The 19,725-nt window shown below is 44.1% G+C and overlaps 1 protein-coding gene across 2 annotated transcripts in view; it reads left to right on the forward strand.

The window, feature by feature from the left end:
• Positions 1-13,418: 13,418 nt before the first annotated feature.
• Positions 13,419-19,725, forward strand: part of RGS11 (regulator of G protein signaling 11) — a 54,395-nt gene continuing 48,088 nt past the window's right edge. For both annotated transcript variants that reach the window (XM_075285409.1, XM_075285410.1), the window contains exon 1: positions 13,419-13,536. In XM_075285409.1, coding sequence (XP_075141510.1) covers positions 13,474-13,536 — 63 coding nt within the window. In that variant the 5' untranslated portion in view covers positions 13,419-13,473. The remainder of the gene's footprint in view (positions 13,537-19,725) is intronic.

Here is a 19,725-nt window from a genome sequence, read left to right on the forward strand (position 1 = left end):
TAATCCTATACTACTCCTATCATACTCCACTACTACTCCTATCATACGCCTACTACTCCTATCATACACCTCTACTACTCCTATCGTACTCCTCTGCTACTCCTATCGTACTCCTCTACTACTACTATAATAATCCTCTACTACTCCTATCATACTCCTCTACTACTCCTATCATACTCCTCTACTACTCCTATCGTACTCCTCTACTACTTCTATCATAAACCTCTACTACTCCTATCATACTCCTCTACTACTCCTATCATACGCCTACTACTCCTATCATACTCCTCTACTACTCCTATCATACGCCTACTACTCCTATCATACTCCTCTACTACTCCTATCATAATCCTCTACTACTCCTATCATACTCCTCTACTACTACTATAATAATCCTCTACTACTCCTATCATAATCCTATACTAATACTATCATAATCCTATACTACTCCTATCATACGCCTACTACTCCTATCATACACCTCTACTACTCCTATCGTACTCCTCTACTACTTCTATCATACACCTCTACTACTCCTATCGTACTCCTCTGCTACTCCTATCGTACTCCTCTACTACTACTATAATAATCCTCTACTACTCCTATCATAATCCTCTACTACTCCTATCATACTCCTCTACTACTACTATAATAATCCTCTACTACTCCTATCATAATCCTATACTAATACTATCATAATCCTATACTACTCCTATCATACGCCTACTACTCCTATCATACACCTCTACTACTCCTATCATACTCCTCTAATACTCCTATCATACTCCTCTCCTACTCCTATCATACGCCTACTACTCCTATCATACACCTCTACTACTCCTATCGTACTCCTCTACTACTTCTATCATACACCTCTACTACTCCTATCGTACTCCTCTGCTACTCCTATCATACTCCTCTACTACTACTATAATAATCCTCTACTACTCCTATCATAATCCTATACTAATACTATCATAATCCTATACTACTCCTATCATACGCCTACTACTCCTATCATACACCTCTACTACTCCTATCATACTCCTCTAATACTCCTATCATACTCCTCTCCTACTCCTATCATACGCCTACTACTCCTATCATACACCTCTACTACTCCTATCGTACTCCTCTACTACTTCTATCATACACCTCTACTACTCCTATCGTACTCCTCTGCTACTCCTATCGTACTCCTCTACTACTACTATAATAATCCTCTACTACTCCTATCATACTCCTCTACTACTCCTATCGTACTCCTCTACTACTTCTATCATACACCTCTACTACTCCTATCGTACTCCTCTACTACTCCTATCGTACTCCTCTACTACTCCTATCGTACTCCTCTGCTACTCCTATCGTACTCCTCTACTACTACTATAATAATCCTCTACTACTCCTATCATACTCCTCTACAACTCCTATCATACTCCTCTACTACTCCTATCGTACTCCTCTACTACTTCTATCATAAACCTCTACTACTCCTATCGTACTCCTCTACTACTCCTATCGTACTCCTCTACTACTCCTATCGTACTCCTCTACTACTCCTATCGTACTCCTCTACTACTCCTATCGTACTCCTCTACTACTCCTATCGTACTCCTCTACTACTCCTATCGTACTCCTCTACTACTCCTATCGTACTCCTCTACTACTCCTATCGTACTCCTCTACTACTCCTATCGTACTCCTCTACTACTCCTATCGTACTCCTCTACTACTCCTATCGTACTCCTCTACTACTCCTATCGTACTCCTCTACTACTCCTATCGTACTCCTCTACTACTCCTATCGTACTCCTCTACTACTCCTATCATAATCCTCTACTACTCCTATCATACTCCTCTACTACTACTATAATAATCCTCTACTACTCCTATCATAATCCTATACTAATACTATCATACGCCTACTACTCCTATCATACACCTCTACTACTCCTATCATACTCCTCTAATACTCCTATCATACTCCTCTCCTACTCCTATCATACGCCTACTACTCCTATCATACACCTCTACTACTCCTATCATACTCCTCTAATACTCCTATCATACTCCTCTCCTACTCCTATCATACGCCTACTACTCCTATCATACACCTCTACTACTCCTATCGTACTCCTCTACTACTTCTATCATACACCTCTACTACTCCTATCGTACTCCTCTGCTACTCCTATCGTACTCCTCTACTACTACTATAATAATCCTCTACTACTCCTATCATACTCCTCTACTACTCCTATCGTACTCCTCTACTACTTCTATCATACACCTCTACTACTCCTATCGTACTCCTCTACTACTCCTATCGTACTCCTCTACTACTCCTATCGTACTCCTCTGCTACTCCTATCGTACTCCTCTACTACTACTATAATAATCCTCTACTACTCCTATCATACTCCTCTACAACTCCTATCATACTCCTCTACTACTCCTATCGTACTCCTCTACTACTACTATAATAATCCTCTACTACTCCTATCGTACTCCTCTACTACTCCTATCGTACTCCTCTACTACTCCTATCGTACTCCTCTACTACTCCTATCGTACTCCTCTACTACTCCTATCGTACTCCTCTACTACTCCTATCGTACTCCTCTACTACTCCTATCGTACTCCTCTAATACTCCTATCGTACTCCTCTACTACTACTATAATAATCCTCTACTACTCCTATCATAATCCTCTACTACTCCTATCATACTCCTCTACTACTACTATAATAATCCTCTACTACTCCTATCATAATCCTATACTACTCCTATCATACGCCTACTACTCCTATCATACACCTCTACTACTCCTATCATACGCCTACTACTCCTATCATACTCCTCTACTACTCCTATCATACGCCTACTACTCCTATCATACTCCTCTACTACTCCTATCATAATCCTCTACTACTCCTATCATACTCCTCTACTACTACTATAATAATCCTCTACTACTCCTATCATAATCCTATACTAATACTATCATACTCCTCTACTACTCCTATCATACGCCTACTACTCCTATCATACTCTACTACTACTCCTATCATACGCCTACTACTTCTATAATACTCCTCTACTACTCCTATCATACTCCTCTACTACTCCTATCATACGCCTACTACTTCTATAATACTCCTCTACTACTCCTATCATACTCCTCTACTACTCCTATCATACTCCTCTACTACTGGTGTGAGTTTCAAGAACAACAACAAAAATACCTCAATTTAGAAGCCAGATTATAATAGAACAAGCAGAGGGCAGAAGAATACACATATATTCTTGTATATAGAAGTATACTTCCTGCATATAGGGGGCAGTATTAGGGAGCCTTCACACGATGTAACGCTGCGCTCATTGTGATCGTAAAAACACGTTCAGAATGAGCGCGTAAAAAGCAGCTCCCATTGACTTGAATCAATGGGAGGCTTTTCCCCTATGCTTTCAATGTATTACGCGCGTTGCTGTGTATAGGAGGTCGTATTATAGTAAATATATTCTTGGGTACCGTCTTGACCTCATTTCGGTTGTATTTATGGATTGTATGTTCCAGTCTTTGCCCGGTTGTTATTCTTTGTGTCTCGCATGGTTCGGAGGTCTTTGTTCCTTTCTTACATTGTTACTGTCCCTGTTTTCCTAATTTCCTAATATGTCTCCAAAACCAACAGCCAGAGGTAACTGGATTCTGTTTGGAGCGTTATCGCAGTGATCTTCTGGCCCCGGCACATCCTGAGACTGCAGAGTTTGTTGTCGGTGAGGAGTTTGTTGTTTGGTTCTCGGTCTCCTTGGTGACTCCACCTTGACAGGACGGAACAAATCACTGAATAATTCCGATGATTTGGTAAATGATTGCGGTGCTATAAGAGACATATGGGGGCGGTATTATTCATTTGTGGCAATACGTTGCAACTTTTTAATAGAATTTTGGTATTCTCGGTTCCGGGAACCATTTGCAATATCTCTGCTTGCTGTCAGTGAATTTGGGAATTTTTATATACTATCACCTGTCGTGAGTTTTGCGGCCGCACAGGGATCTGCATAATAACAATCGAGGTCGGGACATTGGAGCGGGATTAGAGGTTTAAGCTGGAAGGTGTTAAAACAAATTCCATAATAATAAAGCTGACACTTTGGAGCGGAGTCCGCCAGATGCTGCTGCTGCTGCCCCCGCCTGACAGCTGGCAGCGGACATTGTTTTTGTGCTTTGAATTTGCATATAATGAAGAACATTCCTGATCTCCTGTGCGGGGACAACAATTCTGGACATTTTGGAAATTTATTCTTGGGAGTTGTCAGATGTGCGGGAATAGGAAAGTGATGGAATTTTATGACAATCCTATATACCCTCCTACAAAAACACAATGTATGTCCATAAGATCTGTCAGAACGCAGGTACTGGAAGTGTTGTCATAGGGACACAAGAAAAGAAGAAGTTCTTACAGGAGGGCTGTGAGTTATCTTGAATAACCCTTCAAATACGAGGCCATATGTTCTTATGATAGCATTGTACAACCAAAATAGAGTGACAGGAAGTGTTGTCATAGGGACACAGATAAAAAAAAAAAAAGGCTTTCCCTTTAGATCTGTAACTTCATCCTCTAACTCTCCAGGCTATGGTACTACCAAAACACAAATATTAGAAGTGTTGTCATATGTGATGGTAACAGTAAGCTGTCAGAATACAGCGACAGGAAGTGTTGTCATAGGGACACAGATAAAGGAGCTTTTCCTGTAGGTAGTAACTCTGCAGACTATGAGGCTATACGAGGCTGTGGTTACCTATGATAATACTGTGCTACCAAAATCCAAATACTGGAAGTGTCATACATGATGGTAACACTAAACTGCCAGAACGCAGCGACAGGAAGTGTTGTCATAGGGACACAGATAAAGAAGCTTTTCCTTTAGGTCTGTAACTCCATCCTCTCACTCTCCAGGCTATGAGGCTATACCAAAACATAAGTACTGGAAGTGTTGTCATGTGTGATGGTAACACTAAGCAGCCAGAACGCAGCGACAGGAAGTGTTGTCATAGGGACACAGCTTTTCCCTTAGGTCTGTAACTCTATCCTCTCACTCTCCAGGCTATGAGGCTATAACAAAACACAAGTACTGGAAGTGTTGTCATGTGTGATGGTAACACTAAGCAGCCAGAACACAGTGACAGGAAGTGTTGTCTTAGGGACACAGGTATAGAAGTTCTTCCCATAGCACGGCCGTGAATATAACTTCTGATAACGTTTAGACTACGTGTCTCATATCACTATGATATTGTAGATCTAAGGAACATAGTGACAGGAAGTGTTGTCTTAGGGATCTTCTCTTATAGCAGGCCTGAAATTTCTACCTCTGCTAACTCGTTCACTATCGGCCTAACTATCCCTATGATAATGGTGAGGTATCAGGTCTCAGGGCAGGAAGTGTTGTCATAGGGGCGCAGACATGGACGCTCTTCTCACATATTCACTAATTGATCTAATTTCTGGCACGTCCCCTTTAAGCCCCCCCCCTCCCCCTCCTTACGTTAAGCCTCAGATATAATTACACCCCAGCTGTAATCGCTGTATAATTGGTCGGGGGCGTTGTATATAATTAGACTGTCACTTCTCTATGGTAATTGTATACAGTGCGGAGAGGGTCACTATTCTGCGGGTCACTATGTCCCTGCAATGATGTCAGCTCTGAACTAGTTAAATGGACTGACTGTGCCCGTGCAGACCCCGCTGCTGATCCCGCTGGCACCTCCTGCCGATCCTGTATATTATATGTATCCCAGGCATCGAATATGTGATTATAATATAGTGATCTGTGGACACGAACTCCATTAATATTCTACTCAGCTGTTCCTAGATGAAAAAAAACATTGCGGGCTGTCACCCAGCTTTCCAAAGACCCTGAATGGCCTCTAAATACGCTTCAATATGCAACTCTTCCTTTAGCTATTGTCTGTGTCAGTCTTTACTGTAAATTTACCATTCTATTCATGTAACAGGGTGATGCGTGCTATAGCTTTCTCTCCACTAGGGATCTATCTTACCTCCTGGGCCCTAATGCAATATCTCTAGGGGCCCGTCTTGTTGTGTAGCATAGGGCTGTTGGGCCCCCTTAGGTACCAGGGCCCTTGTGGGATAGAAGATTACTATCGTCATGGACTCCTGGAACATATATGTGTTACAAGTATCTACCTAGAACACGGGGTCTTCATCGTTGTTCCTTTCCCCCTGGTTTTTGGGTCTTCAGGGCTATAATGTAAACCCGAAACAAGAAGAGATTCTTCTGCCGCCCCATGTGGATAGAATGACAGAAAAGCGAGGGATCTCCCAACATTCCTGACTCATCTTGGAAGACTCCAGGCGCGCTGGCCTCTTCAAGGATCCGAAAATGAAAAACATCAGGCTGGATAGTTGCAGTTTAGCTACCGAAATCCCTGCCAGAGACGGAGGAGAACGCCAATACCCTTTATCTCCAAGTAATGCAGAGGTCCAAAAACAGCGAGTTAGTGAAATCCATCCTGACCGTCTGTGTCTTCTCGGCATCCAAAGACCTTAAATCAGCCTTCATTTTTGAAATTTTTGGTCTTTTGCTTATTGACATCTGGTTTACAGCAGTGGCCGCAGCAGGTGCCCCAAAAAGTAAAAATTTCCCGTGATGTTTTTGAGTACATTCTTGGGGTAGTGGTCCTTTGTTTGGCATCTGTTGCTAAGGGTTATATGGGTGAGAAAAAAAATTTGAAAAATTGAGGGGCCACACGGTGGCTCAGTGGTTAGCGCTGCAGCCTTGCAGCGCTGGAGTCCTTCGTTCGAATCCTGCCAAGGACAAAAAACCATCTGCAAGGAGTTTGTATGTTCTCCCCGTGTTTGCATGGATTTCCATCCCATTCAACAAAAAGACATACTGATAGGGAAAAATGTACATTGTGAGCTCTATGTGGGGCTCACAATCTACATTTAAAAAAAAAAAAAAAATTTTTTTAAAAATTAGGAAAAATTTTGTCCATGGTTCAATGGTGTCGCTCTAACACCATCTTTAGGTATCTAGGATCTCAGCTAAAGTCTGTCCATTAGAGGAGAAGCTAGCTACTTCCTACCTCCTTGATGTGACAACTAGAAACACAAACTACTTCTTCTCTTACAGATCTGATCATTAGAGGAGAAGCTAGCTACATCTCTTCTTATACATCTAACCATTAGAGAAGAAGCTAACTACTTCCTTTCTTAAATATCTGAGAATTAGAGGAGAAGCTAGCTACTTCCTACTTCCCTGATGTGACTACTAGAAACGCAAACTACTTTATCTCTTACAGATCTAACCATTAGAGAAGAAGCTAGCTACTTTCTTTCTTAAATATCTTGAAATTAGATAAGCTAACTACTTCCTTTCTTACAGATCCGAAACTTAGAGGAGAAGCTAGCTACATCTCTTCTTATACATCTAACCATTAGAGAAGAAGCTAACTACTTCCTTTCTTAAATATCTGGGAATTAGAGGTGAAGCTCGCTATTAAAGGAGAAGCTAACTACATCCTTTCTTACAGATCCAAGACTTAGAGGAGAAGCTAGCTACTCCCTCTCTATTGAAGGAGGAACTATATACTTCTCCCTCCCAATCTGATCATTAGAGGAGAAGCTAGCTACTTCTCTTCTTATACATCTAACCATTAGAGAAGAAGCTAACTACTTCCTTTCTTAAATATCTTCAAATTAGAGAAGCTAACTACTTCCTTTCTTACAGATCCGAAACTTAGAGAAGAAGCTAGCTACATCTCTTCTTTTACATCTAACCATTACATAAGAAGCTAACTACTTCCTTTCTTACATATCTGGGAATTAGAGGAGAAGCTCGCTATTAAAGGAGAAGCTAACTACATCCTTTCTTACAGATCCAAGACTTAGAGAAGAAGATAACTACTTCTTTTCTTACAGTTCCGAGACTTAGAGAAGAAGCTAGCTACATCTCTTCTTATACATCTAACCATTAGAGGAGAAGTTAACTACTTCCTTTCTTACATATCTGAGAATTAGAGGAGAAGCTCGCTACTTCCTTTCTTACAGATCCAAGACTTAGAGGAGAAGCTAGCTACTCCCTCTCTCCATTAAAGGAGAGACTATATACTTCTCCCTCCCAATCTGATCATTACAGGAGAAGATAGCTACTCCTGTTCTTACATATCTGACTATTAGATGAGAAGCTAGCTAATCATTTTATTATTAATCTTGACACCAGAGAAGCTAGCTAATGCCTCTTATTGATCTGACTATTAGAGGAGAAGCTAGCTACTTCCTTCCACACTCATCTGATCATTGGAGGAGAAGCCAGCTACCTCCTCACTTATGATTTGATAGGAGGAGAAGCTATTTCTTTTCTCATTGAACTTACCATTAAAGAAGTTAGCTACTTCCCTCCTTACTGATTGGTCTTCAGATAAGGAGCTAGCTATTTCCACACCAGTGACCAGATCATCAGAGGAGAAGCTAGCTACCACCTATCTCCATGATTTATTAGAGTAGCCACAAGCTACTTCATCTAATATGACCACTAGAGGAGAGCAGAAGCTAGCTACTTCCTCTCTTACTGATATCTTGATTGAAATAGATTTCTTGCCTTGTCTTGTTTATAATGAGTCTTGGGTATCTGCTTTTAATGAAGGTTAAGGCTCCGCTCTGTTTGACATTTGGTTACCAATACCAGATCATGATCTACATGGTACAGGCTGATAGTGAGTGAAATGGAGAGAAGGGTATGTTGGGTGACTGGGTGACAGATAAATGTATACAGTATCAGCTAATATGGCTGTTCATGACATCTAACAACGAATCCATATCATATATATATGTGCATTTATTAGCCCAACCCATGAGTCCTCCATTTTCTTAGCAGGTCATGAAGATCTTGACTCCTTGGCTGAGGATGACCTCTCCTTACCTGCACGGTCCAGGATGGATTTGGATGTCTGTCAGGCTAATCTCTGTATTGACCATGACTATATTTATAGAATATAATTAGGTCATCTCTCTCTTTCTCTCCCTCCGCTTTTTTCCAAAGCAAGCACGTCCAATTTGTCTCGTCTTTCAGTATAATTTAACCTTTCAGTTCCCTTGATTAACAGGGACGTCTTCGTAGGAGGCACCAAAGCAAGGCGAGGGCTGTCAGATCAAAGTGCCATGTGAAAAGATCAGATCTCTGTTGGTTCTCATCCTACGGAGAACTGTCTGGTGTGTGGGAAATGAACATGTGATGTCATCTGATCAACTCCTTTTATCATCATGGTCCAACGTCCTGTGCTGATTTATCTCCTCATAGATCTTTATAGGGGTCAGAGCTGCATTTTTTCTGATCCAAGGCTTCAAATCCCCTGCATGAACATGGCCTTAAAGGAAAAAAAAAACCCTCTAATTACCAACTCCAACTCTTTGTATCTTTCAAAAGACTCCTCTCCACTGATTCCGGCATAGTTGGAATTTTTTCTATAGCCCCTTCTGCTCCTGAGCAATCAGTGTTGTTAGTTTCAGCTAATTTGGCTCCCTACTATCAGGTGGGCGGTCCTTGGCTGGAGCAGGTAGTCTGAGACCGCCCACCTCAGCAGTAAGTGGCTTTGGATGTTGAAACTATCTATGTAGATTGCTCAGGAATGGTGGGGGCTAGAGAAAAAACGCCAACTGTACCGGAATCAGTGGAGCGGCAGCCATTAATTCATGCAAAGAGTTGGAGTTGGTGAAGGTGGCGCAAGGTCCCCTTTAAATGGTAAAATTTGGACTACCTGCAACCCTCAGATACGGGCGTTTAGGGGCTTACTGTATACTCTGTATACAATGAACTATGTTTTAATAGTAAACAGTAAGATAATAGGGTATGGGGTTAGAAGTTCTGACATAGGGGCGCTGCAGTTTGTAACTAATACAATCTGGTCCTAGTGGTTGCGGAGTTATAGGTTGTGTTATGTATTAAACTACTAAGGGGTTAATCATAAAGGTTAGTACAATGATGTCAGCCGCTTCCTATAATGTCTGTAGTAGAACACGCGTGTCCCTGGAGTGTCCAACCATTTCCTTACACATCCACTATAATGGAGGAAGCCACCTTCTCTGTAGTGTTACACTGAACACGTCTACACATCGCAGTGACTGATGGAGGCCATCAATACGGTGCAGCCTTATCATGTATACTGTATGTACCTGTATATAGAACTAGGGGGCACTCTGCAATACAAGTCATTGAACAAGTGGGCATCTGTTCCTTCATAAGTAGGTAGATACGCCATTACGGAATCCAGGAAAGTTGGGTGTCAAACTGGCCCTATAGGGTATTATAATGTACTACAGTCACTGCGGTTGTTATTATTACATGGGCACTAGTGAGTTGGGTATTATATGGACACCAAGAGTTGGCATGGGCACGTGGTGTCTGAACAGGTTGTCTCGCCCCCTACCAGGGGATGTCATTTGCTTCTTCTTGCTGGACTTTTTGTTCTGCTCAGTTATAGCTATGACCACTAGATGGCGGTATTTTCAGGCGCTCGCCATTGTCCCAGAGCTCTGCTGTCATAACAGGAAACTCTTTATACAGAAAAATCCAGGAATGATTATTATTATAGCGAATATTCATCCTGAAAACATAACCGAGCGCACAGCCCGGGGGCAGCGACTCAGGCCAAGAAATAGGAAACTGAAAAACTGCTGCGTGTGTGTTCTGGACCCAAATCTAGTGACACCTCCAGTCCACATAACTGTCCACGTACAATGCATTGTATTCCTTCAGATATAACACAATGGTTGCAATCAATCAGTAGCGCTGCAAAAAGTCTCTGTGTAGTCCAGGCCTATAGACTTCATAGAAAATATATGAAAAACTAGCTATACCCGCGACTTCGTCCGGGGCCCCCTCAAACCCTGCGTTCCCCACCTGCAGTGCCGCCCCGGGCCCCCCGCCTCTGCCTTTTGCATTCTGCCTCCGGTCCACTTCCTCTCCTCTCTCCCCTGGCCCCCCAACTTTTTTCCCTACCCGCTCCTCCATTCCCTCCCTCTCTCACTCCCTCCCTCTGACCCCAGGGCCCCAAACGGGCAACTTACGGGGATTGTGAGGCACCTATGTTCTTTTCTGGGTGCCATTCTAGGTATCTGCGAAATTACATTGAAATCCGTTCGGGCATTGCGGTGTGTAAGCGGATAAAAAGATGCAATACCACCAATGGCCACCAGATGTCCTTCCGTTCAAGCTGTGATTGCAGACTGGCCTGGTGTGATTTGTGCTCTACAGCGGGCAGGAATCATATAGAAGGATCATTTCTTTTAAATTCTTTATTATTATCAATAGGCGAATACAACCTGAAATTATATCTATAAGGTGTTAGTAATCCTACTTTCTTCTCAAACCCTGTGTAGCCCCTCCCCAATCCACAATCAACATCCCCCCTCCATTAGACCACATTATGGCAGTGGAAAAGACATTGAAAAAACAAATCTACTAATATACAGGGCCTAAGGATATAAAGGGGGTCTGGACTCTAATATTATTATAAGGGTCTGATATTAATATAGGGGCCTGGTCTGGGGTCTGATATTAATATAGGGGTCTGATATTAACATAGGGGTCTGATATTAACATAGGGGTCTGTTCTGGGGTCTGATATTAATATAGGGGTCTGGTCTGGGGTCTGATATTAATATAGGGGTCTGGTCTGGGGTCTGATATTAATATAGGGGTCTGTTCTGGGGTCTGATATTAATATAGGGGTCTGGTCTGGGGTCTGATATTAATATAGGGGTCTGGTCCAGGGTCTGATATTAATATAGGGGTCTGTTCTGGGGTCTGATATTAATATAGGGGTCTGTTCTGGGGGTCTGATATTAATATAGGGGTCTGGCCTGGGGGTCTGATATTAATATAGGGGTCTGTTCTGGGGTCTGATATTAATATAGGGGTCTGATATATAGGGGTCTGATATTAACATAGGGGTCTGGTCTGGGGTCTGATATTAATATAGGGGTCTGATATATAGGGGTCTGATATTAACATAGGGGTCTATTCTGGGGTCTGATATTAATATAGGGGTCTGTTCTGGGGTCTGATATTAATATAGGGGTCTGATATATAGGGGTCTGATATTAACATAGGGGTCTGGTCTGGGGTCTGATATTAATATAGGGGTCTGGTCTGGGGTCTGATATTAATATAGGGGTCTGGTCCTGGGTCTGATATTAATATAGGGGTCTGTTCTGGGGTCTGATATTAATATAGGGATCTGTTCTGGGGGTCTGATATTAATATAGGGGTCTGGCCTGGGGGTCTGATATTAATATAGGGGTCTGGTCTGGGGGTCTGATATTAATATAGGGGTCTGGTCTGGGGTTCTGATATTAATATAGGGGTCTGGTCTGGGGTCTGATATTATTATAGGGGTCTGGCCTGGGGGTCTGATATTAATATAGGGGTCTGGTCTGGGGGTCTGATATTAATATAGGGGTCTGGTCTGGGGGTCTGATATTAATATAGGGGTCTGGTCTGGGGTCTGATATTAATATAGGGGTCTGGTCTGGGGGTCTGATATTAATATAGGGGTCTGGTCTGGGGTTCTGATATTAATATAGGGGTCTGGTCTGGGGGTCTGATATTAATATAGGGGTCTGGTCTGGGGTTCTGATATTAATATAGGGGTCTGGTCTGGGGTCTGATATTAATATAGGGGTCTGGTCTGGGGTCTGATATTAATATAGGGGTCTGGTCTGGGGGTCTGATATTAATATAGGGGTCTGGTCTGGGGTTCTGATATTAATATAGGGGTCTGGTCTGGGGGTCTGATATTAATATAGGGGTCTGGTCTGGGGTTCTGATATTAATATAGGGGTCTGGTCTGGGGTCTGATATTAATATAGGGGTCTGGTCTGGGGTCTGATATTAATATAGGGGTCTGGCCTGGGGGTCTGATATTAATATAGGGGTCTGGCCTGGGGGTCTGATATTAATATAGGGGTCTGGTCTGGGGGTCTGATATTAATATAGGGGCCTGGTCTAGGGTCTGATATTAATATAGGGGTCTGGGGTCTGGTCTGGGGTCTGCTATTAATATAGGGGTCTGGACTTATTTAGCACTACCCTGTTACATAACTCGCTCCTCTGACAACTCCCATTTCTGACCCAGGACTCCCCCACATTGATCTCAGGAGCGGCCCCAGGTAATAGCGCAGGTTATATAACTCACTGCTCATCAGGTTATTGTTACTTTGTCTCACCTCGATGGATTAATTGCAGTAACATAATAACAAATACCAGCCTCAGCTCTGCTACATTTGTATCAGTGCACATGTCTTACATACCTCCTGCATTTCCTGAATGCACCACCAGGTGTCAGTAGACATAACACAAGGACCAACTTCAAGCCATCTCCCCAGTAGAACATTCTGCTCAGCAAGTAGGTGACACACAGAGCGCTGGCCGTCCTCTGCTCCTCACCATGACCATCAATAACCTGCAGCAGGGCAAGAACTACAAAGTGCAGATGTCATGTCTGACCAAGGTAAGAGCACTACAGCGTCCCCCGGAGGGATTACGAGGACATTTTTAACTCCTTGCATTCCAGCAGCTGAGATGTGACAGATGTGGAGGAAACAGGCGGTTACGTGGCTCCAGAATGTCATAGCTGTAGGACATAGCCAACTCTTCTTCTATGACTCCGCTATACTATGTGTGTGTGTGTAACGTCTCCAGCCTGGGGGGGAATAGCAGCGGACAGATGTAGCAGAGCTGAACTTGTCCAAAGGCAAACATATTAGTAAGATGACCTGCAGTCCTGTGCAAAACCACAGATAATACGGCATACTATACTGGATTAGGCTTGCTTGCAGTCCTATGTAAAGCCACAAGTCATTCAAATAAGGTAAACTTGCAGAACTGCGTAAAACCACAGATTAGACATTTTGGTTATACAAGGCTGTAGATGTAGCTGATGTCCTGTATACATGGAGAGAAGCACTTCATGATAAGATAATATAGTAAGATTGCATGCAGTCCCATGTAAAAATCACAGATATGTAGTAGGATGACGGGCAGTCCTATGTAAAGATTACAGTAACACAGGCTCAGATTTGGTTGGATTAGTTGCAGTCCAGTCTATAAATCCACAGGTATCACATCAGGATACGAAAGTGCAGTCCCATGTAAATGCCCAGGTAGCACAATGTGAAGTGACGGCCTCGGCTCTGCTACATCTGTGTGTACTCTGCATACTTGCACACACGCTGTGACTGGTCCCCTTGCCAGGATAATGAGCGCTCGGCTGCAGAGTTACATCAGGACACACGTTCAGTCGTAGCAAATTCCCAGATAAAGCGAGTTATATTTAGATGAAATGGAATCTGCGCTGATGAGGATGGAGCGGAGCGGAGGAGCGCAGCTCTGCCATCACCCCCAACACCAGCCCTGGTATAACCAACGTCACCCCTACCAACACCCCAACATCTGCTCTATTATCATCATCACCCCCAACAAAAGCCCTGGTATAACCAACGTCACCCCTACCAACACCCCCAACATCTCTATTATAATCATTACCCCCAACATCTCCTCTATTATCATCACCATCATCCCCAACATCAACCCTACCAGCGCCCCCCCAACATAACCTTTATTATCACTGCGACTCCCCCACCATTACCCCCAGCATCCACCCTATCAGCACTCCCAACATCACTTTTAACATCAGCTCTATTATAATCACTTGAACTTCACCATCATCATCATCACGTCCAACATCGACCCTACCAGCACCCTCAACATCACCCCTAACACCCCCCCCCAATATCACCATCATCACCACTGCCACAACCCCACTATTACTCTCACCATCACCCCTATCAGCACTCCCATCACCCCACCATCATCTCCCAATATCAGCCCTTCCATTATCACCAGCATCCCCCTACCGTTATTCCCACTATCACCCCCACCATCTCCACCCCCATCACTCACTAATGGCTCCGGTCTTCCGGCCGTTCGCTTCTCATCAATAATCTAAGTCCAGCATTAGGCGCCTTGTTACGCTATATGGAGATGAGCGCAGGAAGTGTCAGTCTGATGGGGGTTGTAGTGTATGGGGGGGGGGGGGGGTACTCTCATATACCGGCTACACTGTATTCCCAGGACATTCCCCTAAAATAAACACCTTCTTCTGGTCAGCCATGTCTTACATCTGAATACTACTGACATCTGTAACCCCTGCTGCTGCTATCAGTATATATACTATAGCACCGACATATTCTACGGCGCAGTACAGAGACTGTCACCATTCATATCAGACCCTGCCTGTGTCCAGGAGTCCAGGAAAGCTGTGTGAATGCTATGGAGGCTATATATGGGGTATACAAATGTCCTAGAAGTGACACCCTCCTCTTCATAAATGTTGTGTGCCATTCAGAAGTCTAAAAAGCTGGATGACCGTTCCGGTCGCGTCCATATTGATTGTCACCCAGCTTTCCTAATACCGATAGGCTTGCGGCACACACTTTCTCCTCCTGTGTACTGTGTATAGAGCCTGTTATAGATTTCTGGAGGAGAGCGGTGAGTGTCGGGTGAGACTCCCTCCATCTGTTCTCAGATCTGATTCTACTCAGCAAGAAAACCGAACACATCCAAAAAGACGCCAAAGAATCTCGTAATCAGAGCGGGGGATGGGGGCGAGTGACACGAGAAGACGTCTGATTACATCCGAATATTCACAAGTCATCTTCAGAATGAGTGACACAAAGCAGCCAGGTGTGGACATACTGACTGCGTATCACACAACATGGGATTAGGTACATCAGCTCAGCACATAGTATCATACATCCTAGGTTTAGATACATCAGCTCAGACAGTATCACACATCATAGGCTTAGATACACAGCTCAGCACACAGTATCATACATCATAGGCTTAGATACATCAGCTCAGCACACAGTATCATAGCTCATAGGCTTAGATACATCAGCTCAGCGCACAGTATCATACATCATAGTCTTAGATACATCATCTCTGTAGACAATATTACACATGACAGGCTTAGATACATTACCGTTCACTGACATCCCTTTGATTTTTTTTACTTTCCTTCATGGTTAATGTCAGAAAAAACTAACACAACAATATGGAGCTGAGATAAGACGAGCGGATGTGCTGAGGTCTGACTGTGGTCACTGGGCTGAAATGTTACTGATGGACAGAAAATACCAGAAATCCACCAAGATAATCTCCTTATAGATGATGTTATACTGCCAGGAAACTGCAGGACATGTAATTATAGCAATGTCACCGCGTGTAAACCATGAAATAATCCAGATTATAGTGTGCACTACTATCCTATATATTACTGCTAGAGATCTATAGGGGGCAGTATTGCTGATTTTATATACTTGTACATATATTACTAAGACTATAACTACTATAATACTTCCCCTATGTACAAGAATATAACTACTATAATACTACCTCCTATGTACAAGAATATAACTACTATAATACTTCCCCTATGTACAAGAATATAACTACTATAATACTACCTCCTATGTACAAGAATATAACTACTATAATACTACCTCCTATGTACAAGAATATAACTACTATAATACTACTCCTATGTACAAGAATATAACTACTATAATACTGCTCCTATGTACAAGAATATAACTACTATAATACTGCTCCTATGTACAAGAATATAACTACTATAATACTGCTCCTATGTACAAGAATATAACTACTATAATACTGCTCCTATATACAAGAATATAACTACTATAATACTACCTCCTATGTACAAGAATATAACTACTATAATACTGCTCCTATGTACAAGAATATAACTACTATAATACTCCTCCTATGTACAAGAATATAACTACTATAATACTCCTCCTATGTACAAGAATATAACTACTATAATACTACCTCCTAGCTGTGAGGACGTGTTTTTGTAGCTCTCCTGAGGCTCCTGATGTCTGGAGATAGCCCAGGGCGGGGCCGCCCTGGGTGGGGAAGTTCCCCTGCCAAGGCCCAGGCTCCAAGGCCTTCTCTGGGAAGCAATTCCCAGACAACTAAAAAAATGGATGGAAATCCTAAAGTCCCCAGTAATGGGAATCGTGTCCAGTGTGTCAGCAGTCCTAGTGCAGCAAGCCAAGATGGGAAGAAAGTTGTAAAGGAAGAAGTAACGGAAGCAAGCAGTAGTACGGTGCAACAACCAAGCAAAATGGTTGAATGTAAGGAGCAAACTTTGCAGCCTGTGCAGACTCCATTGCAGGTTGCAGGTGTCCAGTCCACCCCACCCTCCTGCAGACAGAGGAGAACATCCCTGGAGAAGCAGACCATGCAGGAGAACATGCAGCAGTCTGTTTTGGTACGGTCTGAGCGGACAAGATCTGGAAGCGGTAACTACAAAAATGTAGTGAAGGCAGTGGAGGAGATCAAAGGGAGACCAGCGGGGAAGCTTCAAGGTACCAGCAGTACAGTCACTGGAAATAAACTGGGACATAGTCCCCAGTCTGGACATTGTGGGCCCATGGCAGTGACAACAGCCGTAGCATGTCAGAAATCACAGGCTACACCAACCAGAAGCCATACTGGGGGTAACCAACCTGCAAAGCTTTCCAACAATGCACAGACTGTCACAGCTACTGAGCGAGCACCAGAACTGCGCCTGGCAGATGAGATACCAGCACTGGTCAAGCGACTGGAGACATTGAAGGCCAGTAAAATATATCTGCAGAGACAGATTGAATGTGCGTATAATCTAAAAAAGTCTGCATGCCCTGAGAAACTGGTGTTACTGGACAGGAAGCTGAGCGCACTGGCGAAAGAGCTCGCCGAGAACGTACGGGAGACCGAGACTGTACTGGAGCAAATGGGACCGGTGGGAGAATCATACAGAAACCAGCAGCGGTTCCAGGAATACCAGAAGTCACCATCACCTTGTGCTAAAGCTGGGTCTGAACCCTCTCAAGGTGGCAGCCAGCAGTCCCATGTAAAACCAGTTCTGCAGCCAGCAAGTTTCCCTTTTAAGGAAGGGAATTTGTACGGGAAAGCGACCAGTGTTCAGCAACAGCAAAAACCTGCAGCAGTTCTCAGCAAGGCACCACAAGTCCCAGCAACCAGCACTTTGCAACCAGGTCATGGACCCCTGCCTAATGGTAATGAAGTAGCAGCTGTGCAGACACCACAAGTCCCAGGAGACAAGTCATTGCAGCAGGACTATGGACTCTTACCTGAAGGTACTGGGGGAGTAACATATTTGGGGTTACAGGTTGTGGACTCTGTTGTGCAGGACTCTGCTGCCGCTGACTGTAGTGGTAATATGGACTCTGCTATGCAGGACTCTGCTGCCGCTGACTATAATACTAATATGGACTCTGCTGTGCAGGACTCTGCTGCCGCTGATTGTCTGACTAATGTGCCTGATATTATGGATATTCCTGTATGTGATAACGGCCCAGCAGGGGAAGGTGTTTCTGGGGGGGATCCTTCACTATCTATGGCGTCAGACCCCTCTGCAGTCCAGTCTCTGGAGTCTGGTGATATTGCAGACATAGAGGTTGATGGTGGGGCGGACACAGGACAGTCCAGTGTGCAGGACTTTCCCCCTCTGGATACTCGCACAGTAGCAGAACCACATGGTACAGGTGCTCAGCAGCCCACACAGCGCCCACAAACACGCCAAGATGGCGGATCCGGCCGTACCTCCTCAGGGAATGCCTGGAGCCGCGGTGCTCCATCTTTTGCATCAAACTCCAATTATACAGGCCAGGCTTTCAGGAGGAGGAATGTAGTCAGGTTTAGGCACGGAGGTGCCAAGGAGGATCTGCCGGATAGGAGGTTTGTGGTCCGAGAGCTCCTATGTACCCAGATGGGCTTTGTGCCGACTGATATCCTGGCCGTCATAAACCTTCCTGACCGCCAGGGGTATGATGTTAGTTTTAAGCTGATGTCTGATCTGGACCGGTTCTGGGCCAATCTCACCAGGTTGAGAGATACGGAAGGTTGGGATAAGTTCAGTTTCATCCCCATCTCTAGGCCAGATACAGCCTCTGTCACAATTGTATTTTGGAATGAAGCCGTTCCCCCTCAGGACATAGTCATCTGGCTCAGGAGGCATTGTGACCTCATGTCCGATCTTAGTAAGAACAGGGATGAAGACGGGGTCTGGACCGGTGGGTGGAGGGTCCTGGTGAAGTTGCGTCAGCAGAACAACATAACCCAACATCTGCCCAATTCGTTCTTTATAGGCCGAGAAAAAGGGATCTGCTTCTATGCGGGTCAGCCTCGCCGGTGCTTCAAGTGTGGGAAGGCCGGCCATGTGGCCAGTGTATGCTCCATGGTAAAGTGTAGCCTATGTAATGAAATGGGCCACGTGAGTGCCACATGCCAAAGCATTAGGTGTAACCTGTGCGGTCGGATCGGTCACCCCCACAGAGATTGTCCTGATGCCTGGCATAACATCTGTAAGGATAGCCCTGATGAGGACTTGCTGGCAGCGGCTGATGACATACAGGAGGAGGAGGAGGCGCTATTGTCAGGGTCAGTAGTCACGGAGGCGGAGCCTCAACCACATACAGGTGATACCACCCAAGACCAGGCCGAGTCAGGTCCCATTGAGACGACCATGGAGGTTGTCGAGCAGGTTGTACAACCCTCAGTGGTCGTCTCTTCTCCTGCCCGGTCATCCAACAATAATAAAAGGAGG

Source organism: Leptodactylus fuscus, chromosome 8 (genome assembly GCF_031893055.1).
Source record: "Leptodactylus fuscus isolate aLepFus1 chromosome 8, aLepFus1.hap2, whole genome shotgun sequence".
Taxonomy (NCBI): domain Eukaryota; kingdom Metazoa; phylum Chordata; class Amphibia; order Anura; family Leptodactylidae; genus Leptodactylus; species Leptodactylus fuscus.